The 21466-nt window shown below is 37.3% G+C and overlaps 1 protein-coding gene across 4 annotated transcripts in view; it reads left to right on the top strand.

Annotated features, from left to right (window-relative positions):
- Positions 1-21466, top strand: part of LOC143240740 (cotranscriptional regulator ARB2A homolog) — an 80446-nt gene that overhangs the window by 55598 nt on the left and 3382 nt on the right. For all 4 annotated transcript variants that reach the window (XM_076483687.1, XM_076483689.1, XM_076483690.1 and 1 more), the window contains one exon: positions 6198-6285. In XM_076483687.1, the coding sequence (XP_076339802.1) occupies positions 6198-6285 (88 nt within the window). The remainder of the gene's footprint in view (positions 1-6197; positions 6286-21466) is intronic.

Genomic DNA, 21466 nt, shown 5'->3' with positions numbered 1-21466 from the left:
TTTGTTGTTTTTCTGACCAGTAAGTGTATAGAACCACGTGGGTTTTACAGTTTGTTGTTTTTCTGACCAGTAAGTGTGTAGAACCACGTGGGTTTTACAGTTTGTTGTTTTTATAACCAGTAAGTGTTTGGAACCACGTGGGTTTTACAGTTTGCAGTTTTTCTGACCAGTAAGTGTATAGAACCACGTGGGTTTTACAGTTTGTTGTTTTTATAACCAGTAAGTGTATAGTACGACGTGGGTTTTACAGTTTGTTGTTTTTATAACCAGTAAGTGTATAGTACAACGTGGGTTTTTTACAGTTTGTTGTTTTTATAACCAGTAAGTGTATAATACGACGTGGGTTTGTTGTTGTTTTATAACCAGTAAGTGTATAGAACCACGTGGGTTTTTTTCTGACCAGTAAGTGTATAGAACCACGTGGGTTTTACAGTTTGTTGTTTTATGACCAGTAAGTGTATAGAACCACGTGGGTTTTACAGTTTGTTGTTTTTTATAACCAGTAAGTGTATAGAACCACGTGGGTTTTACAGTTTGTTTTTTTTCTGACCAGTAAGTGTATAGAACCACGTGGGTTTTACAGTTTGTTGTTTTTATAACCAGTAAGTGTATAGAACCACGTGGGTTTTACAGTTTGTTGTTTTTCTGACCAGTAAGTGTATAGAACCACGTGGGTTTTACAGTTTGTTGTTTTTATAACCAGTAAGTGTATAGAACCACGTGGGTTTTACAGTTTGTTGTTTTTATAACCAGTAAGTGTATAGAACCACGTGGGTTTTACAGTTTGTTGTTTTGTAACTAGTAAGTGTATAGAACCACGTGGGTTTTAGAGTTTGTTGTTTTTATAACCAGTAAGTGTATAGAACCACGTGGGTTTTAGAGTTTGTTGTTTTATAACCAGTAAGTGTATAGAACCACGTGGGTTTTACAGTTTGTTGTTTTATAACCAGTAAGTGTATAGAACCACGTGGGTTTTACAGTTTGTTTTTTTATAACCAGTAAGTGTATAGAACCACGTGGGTTTTACAGTTGTTTTTTTGTATAACCAGTACCAGTGTATAGAACCACGTGGGTTTTTTTACAGTGGGTTTTTTGCAGTTTTATAACCAGTAAGTGTATAGAACCACGTATAGAACCACGTGGGTTTTATAGTTTGCAGTATTTATAACCAGTAAGTGTATAGAACCACGTGGGTTTTACAGTTTGCAGTTTTTATAACCAGTAAGTGTATAGAACCACGTGGGTTTTACAGTTTGCAGTTTTTATAACCAGTAAGTGTATAGAACGACGTGGGTTTTACAGTTTTTTATAACCAGTAAGTGTATAGAACCACGTGGGTTTTAGAACGACGTGGGTTTTACAGTTTGCAGTTTTTATAACCAGTAAGTGTATAGAACCACGTGGGTTTTAGTTTGTTGTTTTTCTGACCAGTAAGTGTATAGAACCACGTGGGTTTTACAGTTTGCAGTTTTTATAACCAGTAAGTGTATAGAACCACGTGGGTTTTACAGTTTGCAGTTTTTATAACCAGTAAATGTATAGAACGACGTGGGTTTTACAGTTTGCAGTTTTTATAACCAGTAAGTGTATAGAACCACGTGGGTTTTAGTTTGTTGTTTTTCTGACCAGTAAGTGTATAGAAACGTCGTGGTGTTTTTTTCTGACTTGTTACTATATAGATCGACGTGGGTTTTACAGTTTGGTGGGTTTACGACCATGAAGTATCGTTGGAAATCAGCACGGTAAGATATGTAGGTGTGTGTTTATTGTATCTGATATATAATGGTTTCAGCATCATTACACGTAGAGTAGGTTTAATTATTGCGATCTGGTATTTCTGTACGCTGTTGTTTGTGTTGTAGTTACCTACGTTTGAGATTTCTTGATGCCGGTTCTACGTCTATGACTAATCTATACACTGTAGTAAGATAAGAGGTGCTTATCTGCTTGCTGACATATGGATATAGAAAAGTATGGATAGATAGATAGATAAATCGACCGAGAAGTATACGAGTTTGACAAGCATGCGTAAGAACATATGGACTGATATATAAACTGATAGGATGGATGGATCGACTGGAAGATCGGTTTGTAGACAAAGAGAGGAAAAATGACCCAGAAATCGAATGACTTTCTAGTCAGAATTGACCTTAACATTTAATAAGTGAGATGTCTACATCTGTGGTGGTTCGTCCACACACCAAACAGCATCATTATTTTCAAGTTAAATTGTAGCACGTGCATGTAGTTCTATCATCACGCTATTTCGTACTGAGATAACACGGCATTGTGTATTGTTTTTTCTAATACAAAAGTGGTTTTCTAACCATATGTGAGCTAGAACCGTTGTACTCCAATTTCGAAGTCTTTTTAGAAATGTGTAGCTGCTTTAATAAGATCCACATATATTTATCAAAACTTTTTGTGTTACTGGTAGATTTCACGTACCCTGTTGGCTGTTTATAAACTAATTTCTTAAGTTTTCATCCAGTAAGTTATTTATTGGCCCATGACTTTGTGGATCCTACGGTTCCTAACAATATACAAGCCAAACAAAAGAAAAATACATTTAATATTGGATTTTTTTTTTTAATAGTCAGCTCTTTACTTTGAGCCCTGTAATAAGCAAAGTTATAAACTTTTGTAATTTATCTGGACTACAGTGGCGATAATAAACACAGTCAGTAATATAAGGGTTAAGTATTCTGTTTCCGATTTGTTCAAGGTATACGCCCTCCACTTTACGACCCCTTTTTAAACTTATCAGAAGACGATTGTTGGATAGAATAAATAAAGTGCTCTGAAAATATAGGTGTGAAATACAAAATGAGAGGTTGTGGCTGTTAAATTATTATTGCATTCAGAACATGCGTTTACTAAACTGTTGTTTTCTTTGTATATGATATGAAGTCCATTATATTGAAAGTAGTGGACGAAATACCTACTTATTTGTTTAATATAGTTCGAGAATTTTTTAAATTTTTTTATTTATTTATTTTGTGTTGAGGATAGAGATGAAAATGTTCCTAAGTATTTTTTCTTCTAATTGTCCACTGTTGGCTCAGCGGTAGATTTGAGGGAGGACTTACAGTAATAATAATAAAAGTAGGATTTCAATGCTCCTGGTGGGCAGAGTACAGATAGCTTATCGTATGCTACTGTGCGTAAGAACAAACAAACAACGGAGAGTGCCTTTGTATTAGTTCCTTAGAGTGTCTTAGCGGTAACACTCTGTACTTATGCCGCTAGAATTCATGGTTTGATACCAATGCATTTCAAGGGTTCGCACAGTTACTATTTACATACATAGTATAAAACTTTATTCAAAAATTTGAAAGTTTATTTGAATCGAACTTCTTTCTTAAATCTCACTCTAGTGTGTTTTTTTCTTATGGAGAGAAAGTTCACTACTATTATTTTTGTTAACATTTATAAGATGTCGTATTTTTTAGGGCACCGAATACCTACCACCATTTAGTTCCCTTTTCGCGTATTCTGTAGTTTTGGAAATAAGAACTTTATTAATTTAATATGGTGTAAAACCTGTTATATTGAAAATAGTTGGCACAAGCTCATCAGTATCAGACTTTAATGTAAAGTTTAATGTGAGGGGGATTCCCCCTCTATTGAACATGAAAAAGTAGTTGCTATTTTAATAGTATATAGTAAAGTAAATATATCCATACTATCATAAATACTACACATTTTGAGGCCGTGGGTGCGTTTCAAGAGTGACATGACTGTTCGATTAGAATAACCCAATAGTTGTGGGTGAGGCTGTTGATTAAGCTATTTTTCCTCTAGTCTGTTAGTTCATGATAAGGGACAAGGGTTCAAATAACAATTTGTAGGTTTTGCGAAAACTCTGAATAAACTATTTATTCATAATTATATAGCTATTTCCCCACTAAGGGCCCAGCATGATCAGGTGGTTAGGGCGCTCGATTCCTAATGTGAGGATCACGGGTTTGAATCTCCATCATACTAAGTATCATACCCTTCGGCTGGGGGCGTTATTATGTTATGTTCAATCCTACTATTCGTTGGTAAAAGAGTAGCCCAAGAGTTGGCGGTGGGTGGTGATGACTAGCCGCCTTTCCTCTAATCTTACACTGTTTAGTTAGGGACGTCTAGCGCAGATAGCCTTGATTGCGTAAAATTCAAAACAAACAAAGAAATCTCTTCCTAAGTTTTCTGATGATTATTTAGCAGCAAATTCATTTCCTGGTAATCGAAATTTAATAATAAACAGTTGAACGACGGCAGCGACAACGAACGTCTTATTTTTTAATTGACTTCATCCTTGTGTTTTTTATTGTAATTACAAAATATTTTAACTTTATAAATTTCTGAACGTAATATTTTACCCTGTTCATTTTAGTTTACTGTAGAAGGAATATGTGCATTCCAAAACGTTAAATAATTAAATGGTTGTTACCGTACACACACTATTAGATAGCCCTGAGGGCGTTATAATGTGACGGTCAATCCCACTGTTCGTTGGTAAAAGAGTAGCCTAAAAGTTGGCGGCGGGTGGTGATAACTAGCTGCCTTCTTTCTAGTCTTACACTGCTAAATTGGGGACGGTCAACGCAGATAGCCCTCGAGTAGCTTTGCGCGAAATTCAAAAACAAACAAACACTATCAGATATTCGTTGTTCTACTGTTCATTATTAATAATTTAGCAGTCTTGTCTTGTCTTTAGAGGTCAATAAAATAATTATAAGAGTGGTGGTTTCTTCCTGTAGAAACAGATCTTAGCACTGAGACAGTGTTAGATCTAGATGAATACACAGTTGAGCATTGTCAGTAACCATTGAAAACAATAGAACAGTGTGAGGCCCAGACCAGTATAATGAACAGGTATTCTCACTGTTAAAAATATACTGTTTGACGTTACTTCTTTGACAGTTCCGTAGTGGTGTCTAATATGTCAAGTTTTGTTGGAGATGGGGCATCGTTTTTGTAGTTGTGTAAGGCTTGGTACTGAGGTTCTATTGTGCAAATACTTTTCATTATATTGCGATATTAAATAACTCAGTTATTAGATCCAGAAGATCTTAATACCAGGGTGGTTTTAGGGCTATAATTTTCGAAAAGTTCTAAGACTTCACTTTTATTCCGAAGAATAATGTACATACATCAGTATTATATGCTATCCTCTTCAGAGTAATCTCCCCCAGCTGATACACACGTGTTCCAACGTTCCTGTCATTTTCGGACGCAATGCTGGAAGTATTCAACAGTCATGCGACTAACTTTGTTTTCACATTATGGATGCTTGGAATGTCATCAAATCTCTTTCCTTTCAACTTAATTTTGTTTTTTGGGAACAGGAAAAAAAGTACAGGGGGTAAGATGGGGAGAATACCTGGGGTGTGGTATCATAAGAATGTTTTTTTCTGTCAAAAATTCTTGAACAGACACAGCAGTGTGTGTTGTCATGATGAAGAAACCAGTGACCATTCCGCCACAGCTCTCAACGGCTTCTTCTAACCTTCTCCTTCAAGCGAATTAAGACCTCTTTATAAAAGATTGTTTCGTCAGTTGATGATGTGGACGGTCGCCCAGAACGTGGATCATCTTAGACCGATTCTCGGCCATCTTGGAAGCGTTTTATCTACTGATGAACGAAAGTCATCACCAAAGGCAGTTCTTAACATTTTGAGGATTCCTGTTCCTCCTTTACCATTTTTCACACAAAACTTGATGTAAACATCTTGCTCTTCTTTTCTGTCCATTTTTCTAGACAGAGGCAAGAGATACGTTTGTCTTTGAACACGTTTTTCGTAACACAGGTATAAGTTCTGGAGAAATGGCTTATTCATGAGGTAGATCACTATTTGAACTTTGTACACATCTCAGTGAACCTCACTGCCTCTGTACTGGCACCAGTGACAGAAGAAGTCTTAGATCTTTTTTATCAGACCTCATATGTGGTCATATTAGTAGGACAGTGCCAGTCGAAATGACTGTAAATGGAAGGTCAGTGTTAAACCAAGCTGCTCGTAATAACAGAGCATTTTAAAACAATTACAACGGAACCACTCAAATGGGAATGTACAAGGTCAAAGTGTATCGACTTTCTCTTAGCCTTAAATGTAAAATATAAAAGAATGTGACTAGTCATATGTTTGATTGTGGGTGCACGTAATACCCGTTTTTGTAATTTATATAAATTTATCTTCGCCTAACAGGTTGCCTGCAACTGGGTGTCCAGTCCAGAACCTCTTGACACACCAATGAGGATAAGAGATTCTAATGACCTTCCAAGGGTGTCAGCAGGTAAATGTTAAGAAGAAATTACTTCTGTTTTGTTTTCAGTTGTTGTTTTAAACGTTTCTAACTCGTATCTTTATTACTGACCACCAACAATACCAACTTTTCTCTAAGTTTTTACCGAACGTAAAAATTAACAAAAAACATTTTTAACTGCACAAAGAGTTTTTATATGCCTTTTATCGTGGCTAACTTCTGTAACTTTATTTTAACAAAACGGCACTTGATACTCTTTAGGAAATTTGTTATTGTTATTAGCATTGCATCGTTTTATAACTTTTTCTTTTTTACTCTGTACATTTGAAATAATTACTGAGAGTAAAAAGTTTTTACCAAGTTATTTTATTTTGTGTTTACTAACACTTATTTGTAAATGAGCAGTTATGCTCGCTTTTAAAAATATAATGTTTGGCGTTACATCTTTGGCATTTCCGTACTGATGTCAAGTTTTATTGGAGATATAACTTGGTTTGTTTGTTTGTTTTGAATTTTGCTCAAAGCTACACGAGGACTATCTGCGCTAGCCGTCTCTAATTTAGCAGTGTAAGACTAGAGGGAAGGCAGCTAGTCATCACCACCTACCACCAACTCTTGGGCTATTTTTTTACCACGGCTGGAAAGGCGAGCATGTTTGGTGTGAGTGATGGGGATTCTAACCTGCGACCCTCAGATTACGAATCGAGTGCCTGAACCACCTGACTATACCGGGCCATAAGGCTTGGTACTGAGGCTCTGTTGTATAAATACTTTTCATTATTTTGCGATGCTAAATAACTCCTGTCAGTTATTGGAAGTAGCTATTTTACTGGAACAGTTTGTTCTATTTACCGTTAGGACTGGACATAGTCTAATATTAGCAGCGTTCGAAGGGTCTGAGTTTCGTGAGTGGCACCGTTTCAATAGATTTTTCGCTTTTGTTGTGTTATAGAAGTGATAAAAAAATCCTTTTTTTTACGATTTGAAAACCCAGACAATTCTAGAAATCCTTAACCTGGTAAAGAATTCGCTCAAGTTTAAAACTATAGTTTTATTTTATGCTGTTTAGAAGTTGGATTCCTATTTCATTTGGATGTTAGTTTTGGATTTATACATGTAATGTTAAATGTTATGGGTATTTTGCTTTATAAAGTACAGCTCCTAAACATGTTAAGAGATAGGAATGTGTAAAATAACAATATACAAACAGTATTATAATAATCCAACATATATCGGGTCCTCTAATAGCTCAACGGTAAGTCTGCAGGCTTACGACGTTCCAACTCCGGTTTCGATACCCGCGTCAGGCGGAGCACAGATATCTTCGCTGTGTAGCTTTGCACCTAACAAAAAACTTCCGAGGGAAATGAGCTTACGTCGTTAGTTGTGTTAGGAGACTTAAACCTTTATATACATGAACATTTCCTATGTAACATGGTCAACCTTCTTCTTCCCTTCAGTTTCTTTTAAATTTTGTTCTCTTTGTTTATTTCTGATAATTATATATGGTAGTTCTGGTTCAAAGTATAATATTTCACTGCTGGTGCACTTTCATCGTAAATGTATCAATAATGACGGGTGTTTCTGTGATGTGGTAACGACAACTAGGAACAGTTCTCCAATACTTGTCTTTCAGTTTATGTTGTAGTGGCGCCCTCTACAGCGTCTAGAAACTACAACTGGACGGATATATTGAAGTTTTGAGACCAATTACGGGTAAAATGAAACAAAATTGTCTTTTTCTTCTTTTCTGGTTGTAACTGATAATGTCAGGTTAACAGAACTAGTTCACTTATGATAAAGCGATATCTTACAGTCATATTAAAACATAGTTAATATCTTACTGTTGCAAACATTTAGTTTGACTCTGCCTTACTGTTGCAAACATTTGAGTTCGCTTAATGAAAGTGACTTTTTAATTCAGAACTTTTGTAAACTATTTTTATTTTTCATGTACTTACCAGTAAAAGATTTGTTTATAACAGTAAGTAGTATAGGTTGTTGATAAATTAAAAACATAATATTTAAGTTGTTTGTCTATATTCGTATCTAGATTAAGCATGGTCATATCACTACTTTTGATACTTATCTGTGTCGTGTTTTTTCTGTGATTGTTATATGTAATAAATCAACTCAGAAGGGAAGGATGAAACGTTTCTTGGAAATTTGAACCGTTGAGTATCTGTGGAAACAACCAGGTGGTTGTCATCTCGAGAAGGACTGAATGGATTTCGATGGAAATTCGATTTGTTACTTGAGAATTGCAATTGATTATTCACGTTAGAAGAAGCGAAGAGTGTATTTGAAAAGCACATACATACTTCTTAGGTCTTGTCATCCAGATGTTCCAGGAAATCGGGTATACAATTGGAAATCTCTGTGTTCTTTGATTGTATAAAAATGAAAATCAGTCAGAGAAACCGGCATGTATAATGTTAAATAAGAGGAAGTCGCTCTAGCAGAAAATCTCATGGATATATAATCGGACAGAATAGCACTGGTTCTGTATTTACTAATGATGAGGTCAACATCGCCCAATAGAACTAGTGGATAAAACAAGCTTTCTCTTCCACTACGATGTGCCGTCTCTTTGAACTTCGCTTCTCTTGTAATGGCACTGGCTCTCGAGAGTGCAACGGGCTTGAAATGCCAAGCTTAGGATAATCCGTTTTAATTGTCCATGGCGGCCCTTTCCCTAATGTGCTTCAAACGTGCTGTGCTACGCACATCCTGTTAAACATTCATTGAACAGGTACACTTGAACTTCTAGATTTTTTTTTATATATTTTTTAACAAAGATGTTGGCTGATGTATAATGTTATACAAGAGTCCGTTCATCATCTGCCGTCGTACGAGTTCTTTCTTGTCTTGTTTTTCGTCTCTCTTTTTTTTTTTTTTTGCGTGTGTGTGTTCGTAATAACTGGCGATCGCGTATTGACAGAAATATGTTTTGTACCGACGTGGTTCTTTGTAAGAGGCGACATCAGCTGAACAAAATATGCGACGACGTATGCTTTTCAGAGGCTTTTCTCGATTTAAGAGGAGTGAAAACCACTTCTCACTTTCACACAAGCCATTCAAAGAAACAAGTATCGCTGCAGTATTGCATTGAGCTGCGAATTGCGAGAACGTTTGTTGCGTGGAATGGCACTCCAGCAGCCGCTGTTCTCTGTCAACTCGTGGGCGAAACTGAGCGGAATGATATTACTTTCTACCTCTTGGAAGGAAGCCAAGTGGAAAAGCTGTAGGAATTCTTTTTTGAACAGTTTCCTTTTTTTCCTAGCCAGGGCATGCAAAATCTGTAAAACGAGTGACCATAGCCTAACTGCTATATACTTTATTTATCGTGTTCTGTTTACCGAAGAGACTTCATACTGCAACAATACGTATAAATAACGCACACACACACACACACACACACACACACTCTCGTGTGCATGGTTAGAAGTTATTTCCCGTATAGTTTAAAGCATGTGGCTGTAAACAAAATGTTTACTAATTACATGCGTAATTTTACAGAGGTTACATTATCTCAGTATATGCCACATGTTTAAGCAAATAGTTTATTCTTGGAGTAACTTACGTGCATGACAAAATTATATTTTTAAGTTTTATTTCTCTCTGAGGGATTGTTTGTAAAACGAATTAGCGTTCCTGGTCTACTTGTCGCCTTCCGTATTTACTTGCAACCAAACCTTTTAATAATACTGTCTGGTAATTTACACCATCCTACATTTTTTCTTTCTGCTGTACTTGTGTTCACGCGCCGCTGTACTGTACTACTATATCCGAGTAATGTGATAAGAACCGTACCTAATTTCTACGCTTTAAGTGACTGGGTGTCCTTTCCCGCAGCTTGGAGTCTAAGATGCTCCGATTAATGTACTTCAAGAAAGACAGCTTGGACTGAAGAGATTGGCGACCAAAACCTTGTGATGCTGGTAGCGTTAACAGGCCGACTAAAGCAATAAAGACAAGAAGCTTTGTGTAAGGACTAGCAACTCGTTCCTTCCCATTCTCGTAATGAGGTTTGCTCTCTCTTCTCGACAACGTGTTAATGGAGCGAGAACTAAGTTACTAGGGACGCAGCGATATCTGCGAAAATTCATGTGATCGTGTCCATATTCATGACTTTAGCGCAGCTGGCCTGTGTTGCGTTTCCATAATATATCTCTACCATTACTTAGACTAAGGTTATTTTGTGTCTTCAGGCCAGACTGCATATTAATGAAGTGTTTACAACAAACCCGATTTTCTTCCGAGCGTGATGCTTGCCACTGAGTGTCTAGCTCACAGGTGCTGAATTTACGTCCATTAAGAATTCATAACGTGAAAAGGGAAACTTCTGTTCCTGTCATATAAATGTTGTTGATGGCTCAACTGAAACTAGGCTGTTGCTGGACATCGTAAGGTTGATTATATAACTGTAAGAGAGTGAGCCCTTAATTCTCCAGCAAGCCTTACCCGTAGAGTTCACTGCTGTTTGCAGGGTAATGCAGTGTACAGAGATTTTGGCAAAGCGGATTATGTTGTAGTCGGTCACAAAGGAGGAGTTTTTAGTTAACAAAACTCATAACCTCGAGGAAAAACGATTCCTTCAAACCACCTAGGATTAAAGAGTCAGATAATGGTTAGCCACAAATAATGTTACTGTGTTTTTTTTGTTTCCCTCTCCACGCTGAAAACCATAAGAACAGACAACCTGGGGAGCACGTGACGTGATCAGGATGGAGTAATGAATATGATTTTTTATGGAAACTACAGAAAACTTTGAGTCGATTTTATTTTGTATGTGTTGGAAATCTTAATAAATTGTTGACTCTTGGACTGGGATGGGGGAATATTAACATTTTATAAACACTAACCTATTAATGATATGACAGTCCACTTTCTAAACAGTCATTATCATCTTGTTACATAAAGACCAATATCGGTGATAATCTGGTTTATTAAGCTAATTATTCACTATTTTTATTCATAACATAAAATTGGTAAAAAAATATTAATCAGACAATATGGCGTTTCATGCTTTATATATATATATATATAATCCGAAGCGTTCCTGTTTCAAAAAAAAACCTAGGAAATTGATACGCCATCTTTGTCAGTCCCGCACTAGCATAGCGATAAGTCTGTGTAATTATGACATTTGAAACTGGATTTCTATACTCGTGATGGTCACAACATCGATAGCCCATTGTAAAGCTTTGTGCTTAACCTTAAACAAAAAAACAAAGCTTCATCAGAACAGTGTCTGCTCACATTGGGGTATCATGAGTTTAAGGTAATATAAATTTTATCTAAAAGTACAAATAAAAGCATAATTTAAGACCTAATTGATAAACATTACTATTATAAAGTAGTATATAACTGTATACATAAGATATACGGGGCGCAGGCGGAGGGCACAACAAAACGCAATTTTGGAAAGGGACGCCATAGAAGCTTTGTTCACCACTAACGTGTATGAGAAACAAAAAATACGTCGCCTTTCATCTGAAACACATTTATTATGTTGCTAAACATAATAATTGTGTATCCGGTTACGTATTGGATGTTTATTGTTAAGTATATCCAACTTCAGTAACTCCGCGAGTCACGCAGTCTGATCGAATTAGTTTGATATCTTGTTTACTTTTAGATAATATTTACTTGAGGTTGTGACTTCTTGCATGTTTCAACAAAACTAACTAATTCCGATAACTCTTAAGAATTAAAACTCCAGATTGAGCTCAATGTCAAGTTTGGAGTGGCACCAATGTCTGCTTGTTTAAGACCAGATCATACACAATATCAATATCTGTTTGATGCTAGCTTAGTTATATATGACACTAAAGACTTACTAGAGAAACTCGCTCGCTAGTGACATCTGTTTGAAGGTAGCTTAGTTATACGATACGAAGGACTCACCAGAGTAATTCACTCACTAGTGTTTTTCAGAACGGCTGGTTAACTTTTTTGTTAACCTGAAGATGACCTAGAAAAGTCGAAACGTTGTTATCTCCTCATCAGTAAGTGTTAATACCCATACCAGCCATTCTGAGATACATTTTTATTTCAAGTGGGTTTCTCGTCATCAAGAATCACTCACTAGTGATATAGCAACCATCATCTAAGCGAACTCTGCATGGTAGTTGAATTCAGTTATAGCTAATATTAGTAGTTAACTAGGAAATACGATATTGTACCAGTGAATAGGCTTGTTGAAAAACAACAGAGAAAATTACTTATTTATTCAGGTGTTTCGTAGTTAAAACAAGGCAGTAAACTCTCAATCTATAAAAAAAGCAAGCAAACAAACAAACAAAAAAAAACGCGGTGTAGGTAGAAGTTTATATTTCGCCTTTAACGGAAACCCAGTAAAGGTGCAAATAACTCAGTGGAATTGAAACGGTCCGGAAAATCCAACCAGATAGCACAAGCTCAAAAAGCAAGTATTTGTTAACGGACACCCACAACCAGGGAATATTATCTCTGTTCCAGGTTTGTCAGTTCAAAGAGTGTGAGTTTAATCATAATTGATGGTAATTAACCAAGACCGTTGGTCATGCCTTTTTGTGTTGGACACACCTGGGGTCATATCTGTTACTGTTTTTTATCCGTGAAGGGAGACGTTTGACTTGTGGCAGGAAATCACGACCTTTTGTACTTCTCGCTTTACCTGGCATATTGCAGGTGGTCTTTTATGGGTATTTTTTTAGTTGCAGGTCTGTGTGAAGAACTGTAGTTCATTCACTGTGAACGCACGTGTAAATTGTACGTTACTGTCGAATTTACAACATGCTGTCTCGATTTCGACATCTGTTATCAATAGGTTGATATATATGTATATGGCTACACACATACACGTCACTTTTATACAGTTAAGCCATAACCATTTTTTTTTTCAGTATATACTTATATCTGCATGTTAACCTATGTTTGTGATATTGTATTTTAATAATAATTGCAGTTAAAAATAAGCATATTTCCCGTATTAAATATTACTACATAAATCTCGCACATGCCCAGATAGTTATCTTGTTTTAAAGTTGACTTTTTGCTTTGCGTATGATTACATCTTAAAGGTGTTAACAGGGAAATTTGGTTTAGATGCGTTTTGCAGTTGTTGTTTTTTTGTTTTGTTTTTGCTGTTGTTTCGTTATGCAAACAAAAAAGGACCGTGGGAAAATATTAAAGTTGGCCCCAGCATAGTTTCGAAGTTAAAAAATAAATAAATTGGTGGTGGTTTAAAACTGGAACTAACATCAGGTCCTGTTTTCTGTCGGTGAAATAGACGACGGTAATTACCTCGCTGTTTATGTCACTCACCAGGAAAGAGTGAAACATTATAAGTGATTATACGATCCGTGGGTAAAGTAAGTTAATGAGGACAAGCCTTAATTATTTTAATTGGACCACCATTAAGTCGGTGAGCCAGATTTTAGAAGTTTACCTTTCCAAATTGTGAGAGGGGGTGGGTGATTTTCTAACTCTATATCTCTCTGGGTGGCAGGAAGAGGAGGAGGGGGTAACGTCAACAGTCGTGCTGTTGATGATAATGTGGGTTTTATTAAGGATAACATGACGATCCGATTTTCTCGTCTCGCATAGCGTTATGTAGAGGCTTGGGATGATGTATCAGCTGGAATGTGTTTTTGTTGCAAGAGATAAAGCTCAGTGCTTGGTCAGATTAACAACCCACAACGTCCTGATCCGTTTAGACTACACGGACTTTTAAAAAACGAGTCGGTTCGCTATAATGTTTCTTTGTCTTTCAGAGCGTTGACCATAAAACTAACCTCATGTTGACTGCTTAAGACTGAAATCTTACCGATTGAAAGAGGTACCAAAAGAGATATAATTCGTGTTCCCAAAGGAGTTAAAGATTGTACCACAAGAAAGTTCTCTGAATATAAGATGAATATTCCTTTTTTTTTTCTCTCAAATTCCAACATTTGATGAAGTATCGTAGAGATGGTCATGTTGTGTCGAATGAATCCAAGATGTAATATTTTTATGGATAACATAATCCAGAATTTAAAAAGGCGCATAATATTTGTAACTACATTCAGCTCACCTCCAATCCTTATAACTGGAGGCTTGGCATGGCCAGGTGGTTAGGGTGTTTGACTCACAATCTAGGGGTCTCGAATTCGAATCCCTCGTCCCACCAAACATGCTCCCTCTTTCAGTTTTGGGGATATTATAATGTGATGGTCAAGCCCGCTATTCGTAGGTAAAACAGTAACCCAATAGTTGGCGGTGTATTCCCTCTAGTATTTAAGTGCTAATGTAGGGATGGTTAGCGCAGATAGTCCTCGTGTAGCTTTGCGCGAAATTCCAACCAGACTAAACCTAACAACTGGAAACTAGCTTCAAACTGCAGTATACACGATACACAATAGTTTGATTTGTGCAGGATATTTTAAAATTATAATTCAGTGATAATTAAGAAACTAAAAAGGTTCTTGAACAATACGCTGTCTACACCTCATGCTGACAGTCAATGATGTGAAATATTGATTTAAACTAACTACAGTATATTGTTACCTTTGACTGTTCACACCCCATGCTGGGTACATTCTTTTACGGCCAGGTGGTTAAGGCACTCGATTCGTAATCTGAAGGTCGTGGGTTCGAATCCTCGTCGCACCAAACATGCTAACCCTTTCATTCGTGGGGATGCTATAATGTCACGGTCAATCCCAATATTCGTGGATAAAAGAGTAGCCCAAGAGTTGATGGTGGGTGGTGATGACTAGTTGTCTTCCCTCTAGTCTTATTCTGCTACAGTAGGGACGGCTAACACAGATAGCCCTCGTGTAATGCTTTATGAAAGGTAATGATTGGCTCATATAACTGATTAAGTTCTTGTGTCTTTAAATTCAAAGCCAAAATCTACAAAAAAACCTGTTTCGTGTGTGTGTGTGTGTGTGTTGTTGTTTTTATCTCTCTCAGCTCTAGCAACAGCCCTTGTACGCCATCAGACGGTTTGTAGTTACTATAGGAAATATTATGGTAATAGAGCCAGCCACCTCTGGGTGATGCACTCCATAAGTCTATGAAAAGAAAAGGGAAATGTGCCCCATTCCAGGGACTTTATCACCCTTCTTGGGCAGAATGGTCCTTTGTGGTAAGGTGGTTAAGGCACTCGACTAGTAATCTGAGGGTCGCGGGTTCGAATCCCCGTCACACCAAACATGCTCGCCCTTTCAGCCGTGGGGACGTTATAAGCGACGGTAAGTCCCACTATGCGTTGGTGAAAGAGTAGCCCAAGAGTTGGCGGTAGGTAGTAATGACTAGCTGCCTTCCCTCTAGTTTTACACTGTAAAATAAGGGACGGCTTGTGCAATAGCCCTCATGTAGCTCTGCACGAAACTTAAAACAAACCAAACCTTGGGCAAAATAAAAAAACACCCTTAAAACAGCCCTCGTACACTGTCCGACAGTGTCCAGTTATCATACCAAAAATTAATGTAATCGAGCCAGCTAATTATAGGTAATGGATGCTAACACGCATGCACATGATAAAGCTTAAAGTAAAAAAATAAAATTCAGGTTATTGAATATACAGTGATAAGATAACTAGATAAAGAACAATTACTTTGTTTTTTAAATAAAATATTAAAGGGTGATGTTGGGTTTCAAAGTCTTAGATCGGAAAATTTCATGTTAGTAATGTCTCGTATTAGTATTTGATTACACACACCTGAAGTGATGATACATTGCAACCTGACGTGTTGAAGTGTGTGATCAAACCCAGCTGATGATATGATACTCAAGCAGTCGCTTTTTGTTCGTTTATCTCTCGCGAGAATTCGAATCTCGTATTTTAGTGTTTTAGTCCGTAAACTTACCATTGTCTCGCCAGGAGCAGTCGTTTGTTATGATCACTTAGAACTAGTTATACTTTGTTACAGTGTATTTTGTCGGCATTACACAGTGCTGATGTTGTATTTATACTTTGTTACAATGTATTTTGTCGGCATTACACAGTGCTGATGTTGTATTTATACTTTGTTACAATGTATTTTGTCGGCATTACACAGTGCTGATGTTGTATTTATACTTTGTTACAATGTATTTTGTCGGCATTACACAGTGCTGATGTTGTATTTGTACTTTTTACAGTGTATGTTGTCGGCATTACACAGTGCTGACGTTGCATTTGTACTTTTTACAGTGTATTTTGTCGGCATTGCCCAGTGCTGATGTTGTATTTATATTTTGTTATAGATTCTTGTGTTAGCGTCACTTTGAACTGGTGTTATAATTATACATTGATGCAGCGCATTATGTAAAGTAAAAACCATGATGCTACGAATACGTTACTATTGTGTGATTTATTTTAGTTTACATGCAACAACACTGTGTTATTGTTGTCATGCACAAATCTAACGTTGAAAGTGTAAAAGATATGTTGATGAGCACCTAAGATATGTAACTGTTCACAACTTTGTGTAAAAGAACAGAATAACGTTAATGCCAAGTTAAAAAAAAAAGAACTTAGCTGTTTGGTCAGTTTCTTCTGTTGTTAGCTCTATTCACCACACTCTCTCAGGCCATAAGCGGGACGTTAGAGTCAACAGCTCGTGTGTATAGCTCGTGAGAGATGAACGCTGTCATGTGATATGTTAGAGTATGACAGAACAGAACGGACACAAACACATGTCAAAAGAAGACACTGATCTTGGGGAAAATTCAATAACCAGTTTCATGTCCAGTGGATGCCACAAGTCGCCAGTACATTGTGTGTGAATCGAACCAAGTGAAGTCAGTCATGTGTTGGCTTTCATTATCTTCCCCGCTGCACCAAAACGTTCGTTTCCACTCACTGTTGTTGACACGTCTTGTCTCATTATATCGACAGCTGGAGATTTAGTAAATCGTTCGACAACTTTAATATGTCTACACCCGCTACAGTGGTGCGGTTCACTGCATCGAAACGCAAAACTTGATTTTTTTTTTTTTCTTTCAGCTAGGTCTTTCGTCACTTGTCGTGAAATCAGCAATAGTTCGCTGCATAAATGATAGATATTCAATTTGTGTTCATTTTTCTTACACAGTTCTCACTCGTGGAATGTGTAAAATCAATAAAGTCAAAAGAAACTGAAAACCTGGCGTCGTCGCCTAATTGTTATCGTTAACTGGCGTGTTATTGGAGCTTCTATAATGTCCATGACTTTCTTTCTGCTTTATCACTCACACATATATTTAAAAATGTAGAAATATTTAAAGTCTCTTTCCGTGGCTGAAGGTAGTTTTTCTTCTGTTCCGTATTCCCATAATTTAGATAGAGAAATGACGGACTCATGGATATGTATTGAGTTACCATCCATAAACATATACTAAAGGAACTTTGATCCTGGTACTGTATGTGTTTTTTTTATAGTCGTGATAGCGTCGTACTTGGATATTATACACACGTTTCAACACCACGTGCTAAACGAACAGTGTATCAGTAAGTCCTACAGTTCCAAACTAACTTTGTGCAAGCTGGGCATTTATTGGCACCGTTAAAGACAGTTTAGTCTTTTTCTATGTTTTTTTTTTTTTGCTGTAGTGTGTAAAACAGTGTGTCGTGGATTTACAAATGAAATATATTAAAGAATTAAAGTTGATTGCTATGAACTTTGCTTAATCACTTCCTCAACAGGATCTCTCGTTTTTGACGACCAAATACAGCTGGTGGCTAAGAAATGAAATCCGGCACGGGCGTAGACAGAGCCGGTAAACTTAGCACACACTCTCACTCGGTTTAAAACTGATAAAATAAGTAACGGAATATTTGTCACAAGTATCAGTTGACTGGTCCGGCATGGCCAGGTGGTTAAGGCATTCGACTCGTAATCTGAGGGTCGCGGGTTCGAATCCCCATCACACCAAACATGCTAGCCCTTTCATTCTTGGGGACATTATATTGTGACGGTCAATCCCACTATTTGTTGGTAAAAGAGTAGCCCAAGAGTTGGCGGTGGGTGGTGAAGACTAGCTGCCTTCACTCTAGTCTTACACTACTATATTAGGGGCGGCTAGCGCAGAAAGCCCTCGAGTAGCTTTGCGTGAAATTTAAAACAAACCAATCAGTTGCCCAAGGAAATACTTTGGAACATAGATATGGGCAGGTTATTGAATAAACTGATAACAGCTTATTATTGGCTTAACCCAAGATGACAAAGTGGACATAAGATTAAATATATTTCATCTTGGACGATACTTTATAAGACGTGGGCATTTGAGCCAGGTCAAAGGCTTCTAGGGTTCAAGTACATAGTATCTACTTTTCAGCTGGTGTGGATCCGCTGCGAGGCTTATGGTCAGTTGAGGCCTAGTGGCTTATCGGTAATTTTAAGGGGGTGAAGACGCTGAAACCTGGTATTCGATGCCTGTGGTAGGCGCAGCATAGATACACCATTACGTAACTTTGCGCTTAACAACAAACAAACAAAACCATTATCGACTTTACAAATCCGCAGCTGAAAGTGCGGAACATGTTCGGAACCGATCGCGGGTTTTAAGCCTTGGACCGACAGTTCCATTAGGCACGACCGGCTTGTGAAAAGCCGTCTTGTTAAAATGCGAATGGATGTTTAAAACATGAATGTGGTTTAAACGTACGAGTTTTATGTGACTAGTTGCTAATAGACTGGTTCGTTGTCATTCAAGTTTTGAAAGTAATTACAGAAACTGTGAATACGAATGAGCATGTAATGTAATGTTTGAGATTCGAATCTGAAGAAAATGAAGTTCTTCCACCTTTTAAATTGGAGAATGAAACGAGCTGCCTCACTCTGAATAGAGTGGAAGGTTCTATTTGATTTAAAAGCATGTAAAGGAACAAACCCTCAGAACAAGACGGAATCTTCAGTGTGTGTATGTTTTCTTATAGCAAAGCCACATTGGGTTATCTGCCGAGTCCACCGAGGGGAATCGAACCCCTGATTTTAGCGTTGTAAATTCGTAGACAATGCGTCTGTACCAGCGGGGGACAGGAATTCTCAGTAACCACGGCACTTAATTCTTTTGGGCAGGATCAGAGTAAGTTAATGTATTAGACATTTTTTTTCCATTTGAGGTTATAGATTCTGATGAGTAATAAAATTGAATCGGTTCTACGTGAGCCCCACGCTTGGTATTGATGGCACACAAAAATACAGTTAATAAAAATTATTTTACACAGGACTAAAATAAATTAACCCATGATACCTTGTACATGGTAAAATACATCAATCGAAAGGGTTTGACCTTCTAAGTTCAAAGCTGTAATTATATCTCAAATCGGTCAATAGATGGAGTCACAAGTTAACGTTATGTAGTTGAAAATCACTCTGAGCCATTCTATGAGCCGTTATGCCGCGGCTAAATTTTTTTTATAGTGAACGTTGTTGTAAATCTCCCATTTTATGTGTAGATTTTATAACAACTAATATGTTTGTGTGTTTATATATTGATAATGTTAGTCAGTAAAACAAGTGATAAAATAATTACAGGTTTGTAACCAGAATAAGATATTTATTCTTTAAAAGTGGAAAAGTGCGTGTTTTATGCTAATGTTTGTGCACTGTTTGATATCTTATTTTCATTACTTGAGGTAATTATTGATTTTAGTATTTGTTGATTTTAATTCATTTCCATTGTCCTTTGTACAACTTTCCTTAGGATCTGGTGAGGCTATTTTATTAACTTATAGATTCATACGCACATTCTAAGTTTATCGTATTTTATTAAAGCGTGGTAACGGTGCAAGAAACACGTTAGCAACGTAAAATATTTTATTGAATTACGTGGTGGCCCGGCATGGCTAAGCGTGTTAAGGCGTGCGACTCGTAATCTGAGGGTCGCGAGTTCGCATTCCCGTCGCGCCAAATATGCTCGCCCTTTCAGCCGTGGGGGCGTTATAATGTGACGGTCAGTCCCACTCTTCATTGGTACAAGAGTAACCCAAGAGTTGGCGGTGGGTGGTGATGGCTAGTTGCCTTCCCTCTAGTCTTACACTGCTAAATTAGGGATGGCTAGCACAGATAGCCCTCGAGTAGCTTTGTGCGAAATTAAAAAAAAAAAAACAATTACGTGGAAACGTAGCTTGTAATATCAGGAAACCGGGTCATAACATATAAACATAGTTCATTAATCCTTTGAGAAGATGAAGAACAGTTTATTGTGTGGAGGACTTCAAGTAACGCCACCTGTAGTTAGCTGCTGGGCTTAGATATATGCGTAGTAGAAAGATCGTGAATTAGTTATTTAGCCTGTCAGAGAGGGAAAGGAGAAAATTACCTAATTTAAACGTTTCGTGTGATCAAGTTCCAAATAAAAGGCAAATGAAACATAGAAAATCTTCAGCTACCTATTTTTTCACTTTGTTTTGTATTTTTTCTTATTTTGTTCAGTTATCTGTATTGTCGTCATGTGTTTCCTGATTGGAAATATATTTGACATTCGTTTGAAGATACGTGAGACTTGCAAAAGTATTAGATATAATACTTGAATGTAGGTGAATAATACAGTTTCTGTATCGTCTCTTTTCACCATTTCACTAGGTGACTGAAAACAAGTTATACAGATAGACTACACTACTCAGTTCTATATTACTAGGCCCGGCATGGCCAGGTGGATTAAGGTGTTCGATGCGTAATCTGAGGGTTGCGGGTTTGAATACCTGTCGCACCGAATATACCTCCCCTTTCAGCCGTGGGGGCGTTATAAAGCTACACGAGGGCTATCTGCACCAGCCGTCCCTAATTTAGCAGTCTGGTAAGATGTAAGGGAAGGCACGTAGTCATCACCACCCACCGCCAACTGTTGGGCTGCTCTTTTACCAACGAATAGTGGGATTGATTGTAACATTATAACGTCTCCACTGCTGAAAGGGTGAGCATGTTTGATGTAACGGGGATTCTAATCCGCGACCCTCGGATTTCGAATCGAGTACCTTAACCACCTGGCCATGCCAGGTCCCGAGCTACTTCTTAATTCAGTATATATAAGCTCTCTTGTGAACTCATTTAGGATCTATACAAATGATAATCGATACTTTTTATCTAAACTAAAAATAGCCTTAATGAATTATGTATTATGAACTCATTTAGGATTTATACAAATGATATGTGAACTTATTACACTAGACACTGTATTTCGATACCCGTGATGGTCAGAGAATAGATAGTCCATTGTGCAGCCTTATACTTAACGTCAAACAAGTCAATATACGCCCCCCCCCCCCACACAC

The sequence above is a fragment of the Tachypleus tridentatus genome, chromosome 13 (genome assembly GCF_004210375.1).
Source record: "Tachypleus tridentatus isolate NWPU-2018 chromosome 13, ASM421037v1, whole genome shotgun sequence".
NCBI lineage: Eukaryota > Metazoa > Arthropoda > Merostomata > Xiphosura > Limulidae > Tachypleus > Tachypleus tridentatus.
This window is presented reverse-complemented; position numbering and strand designations above follow the sequence as displayed.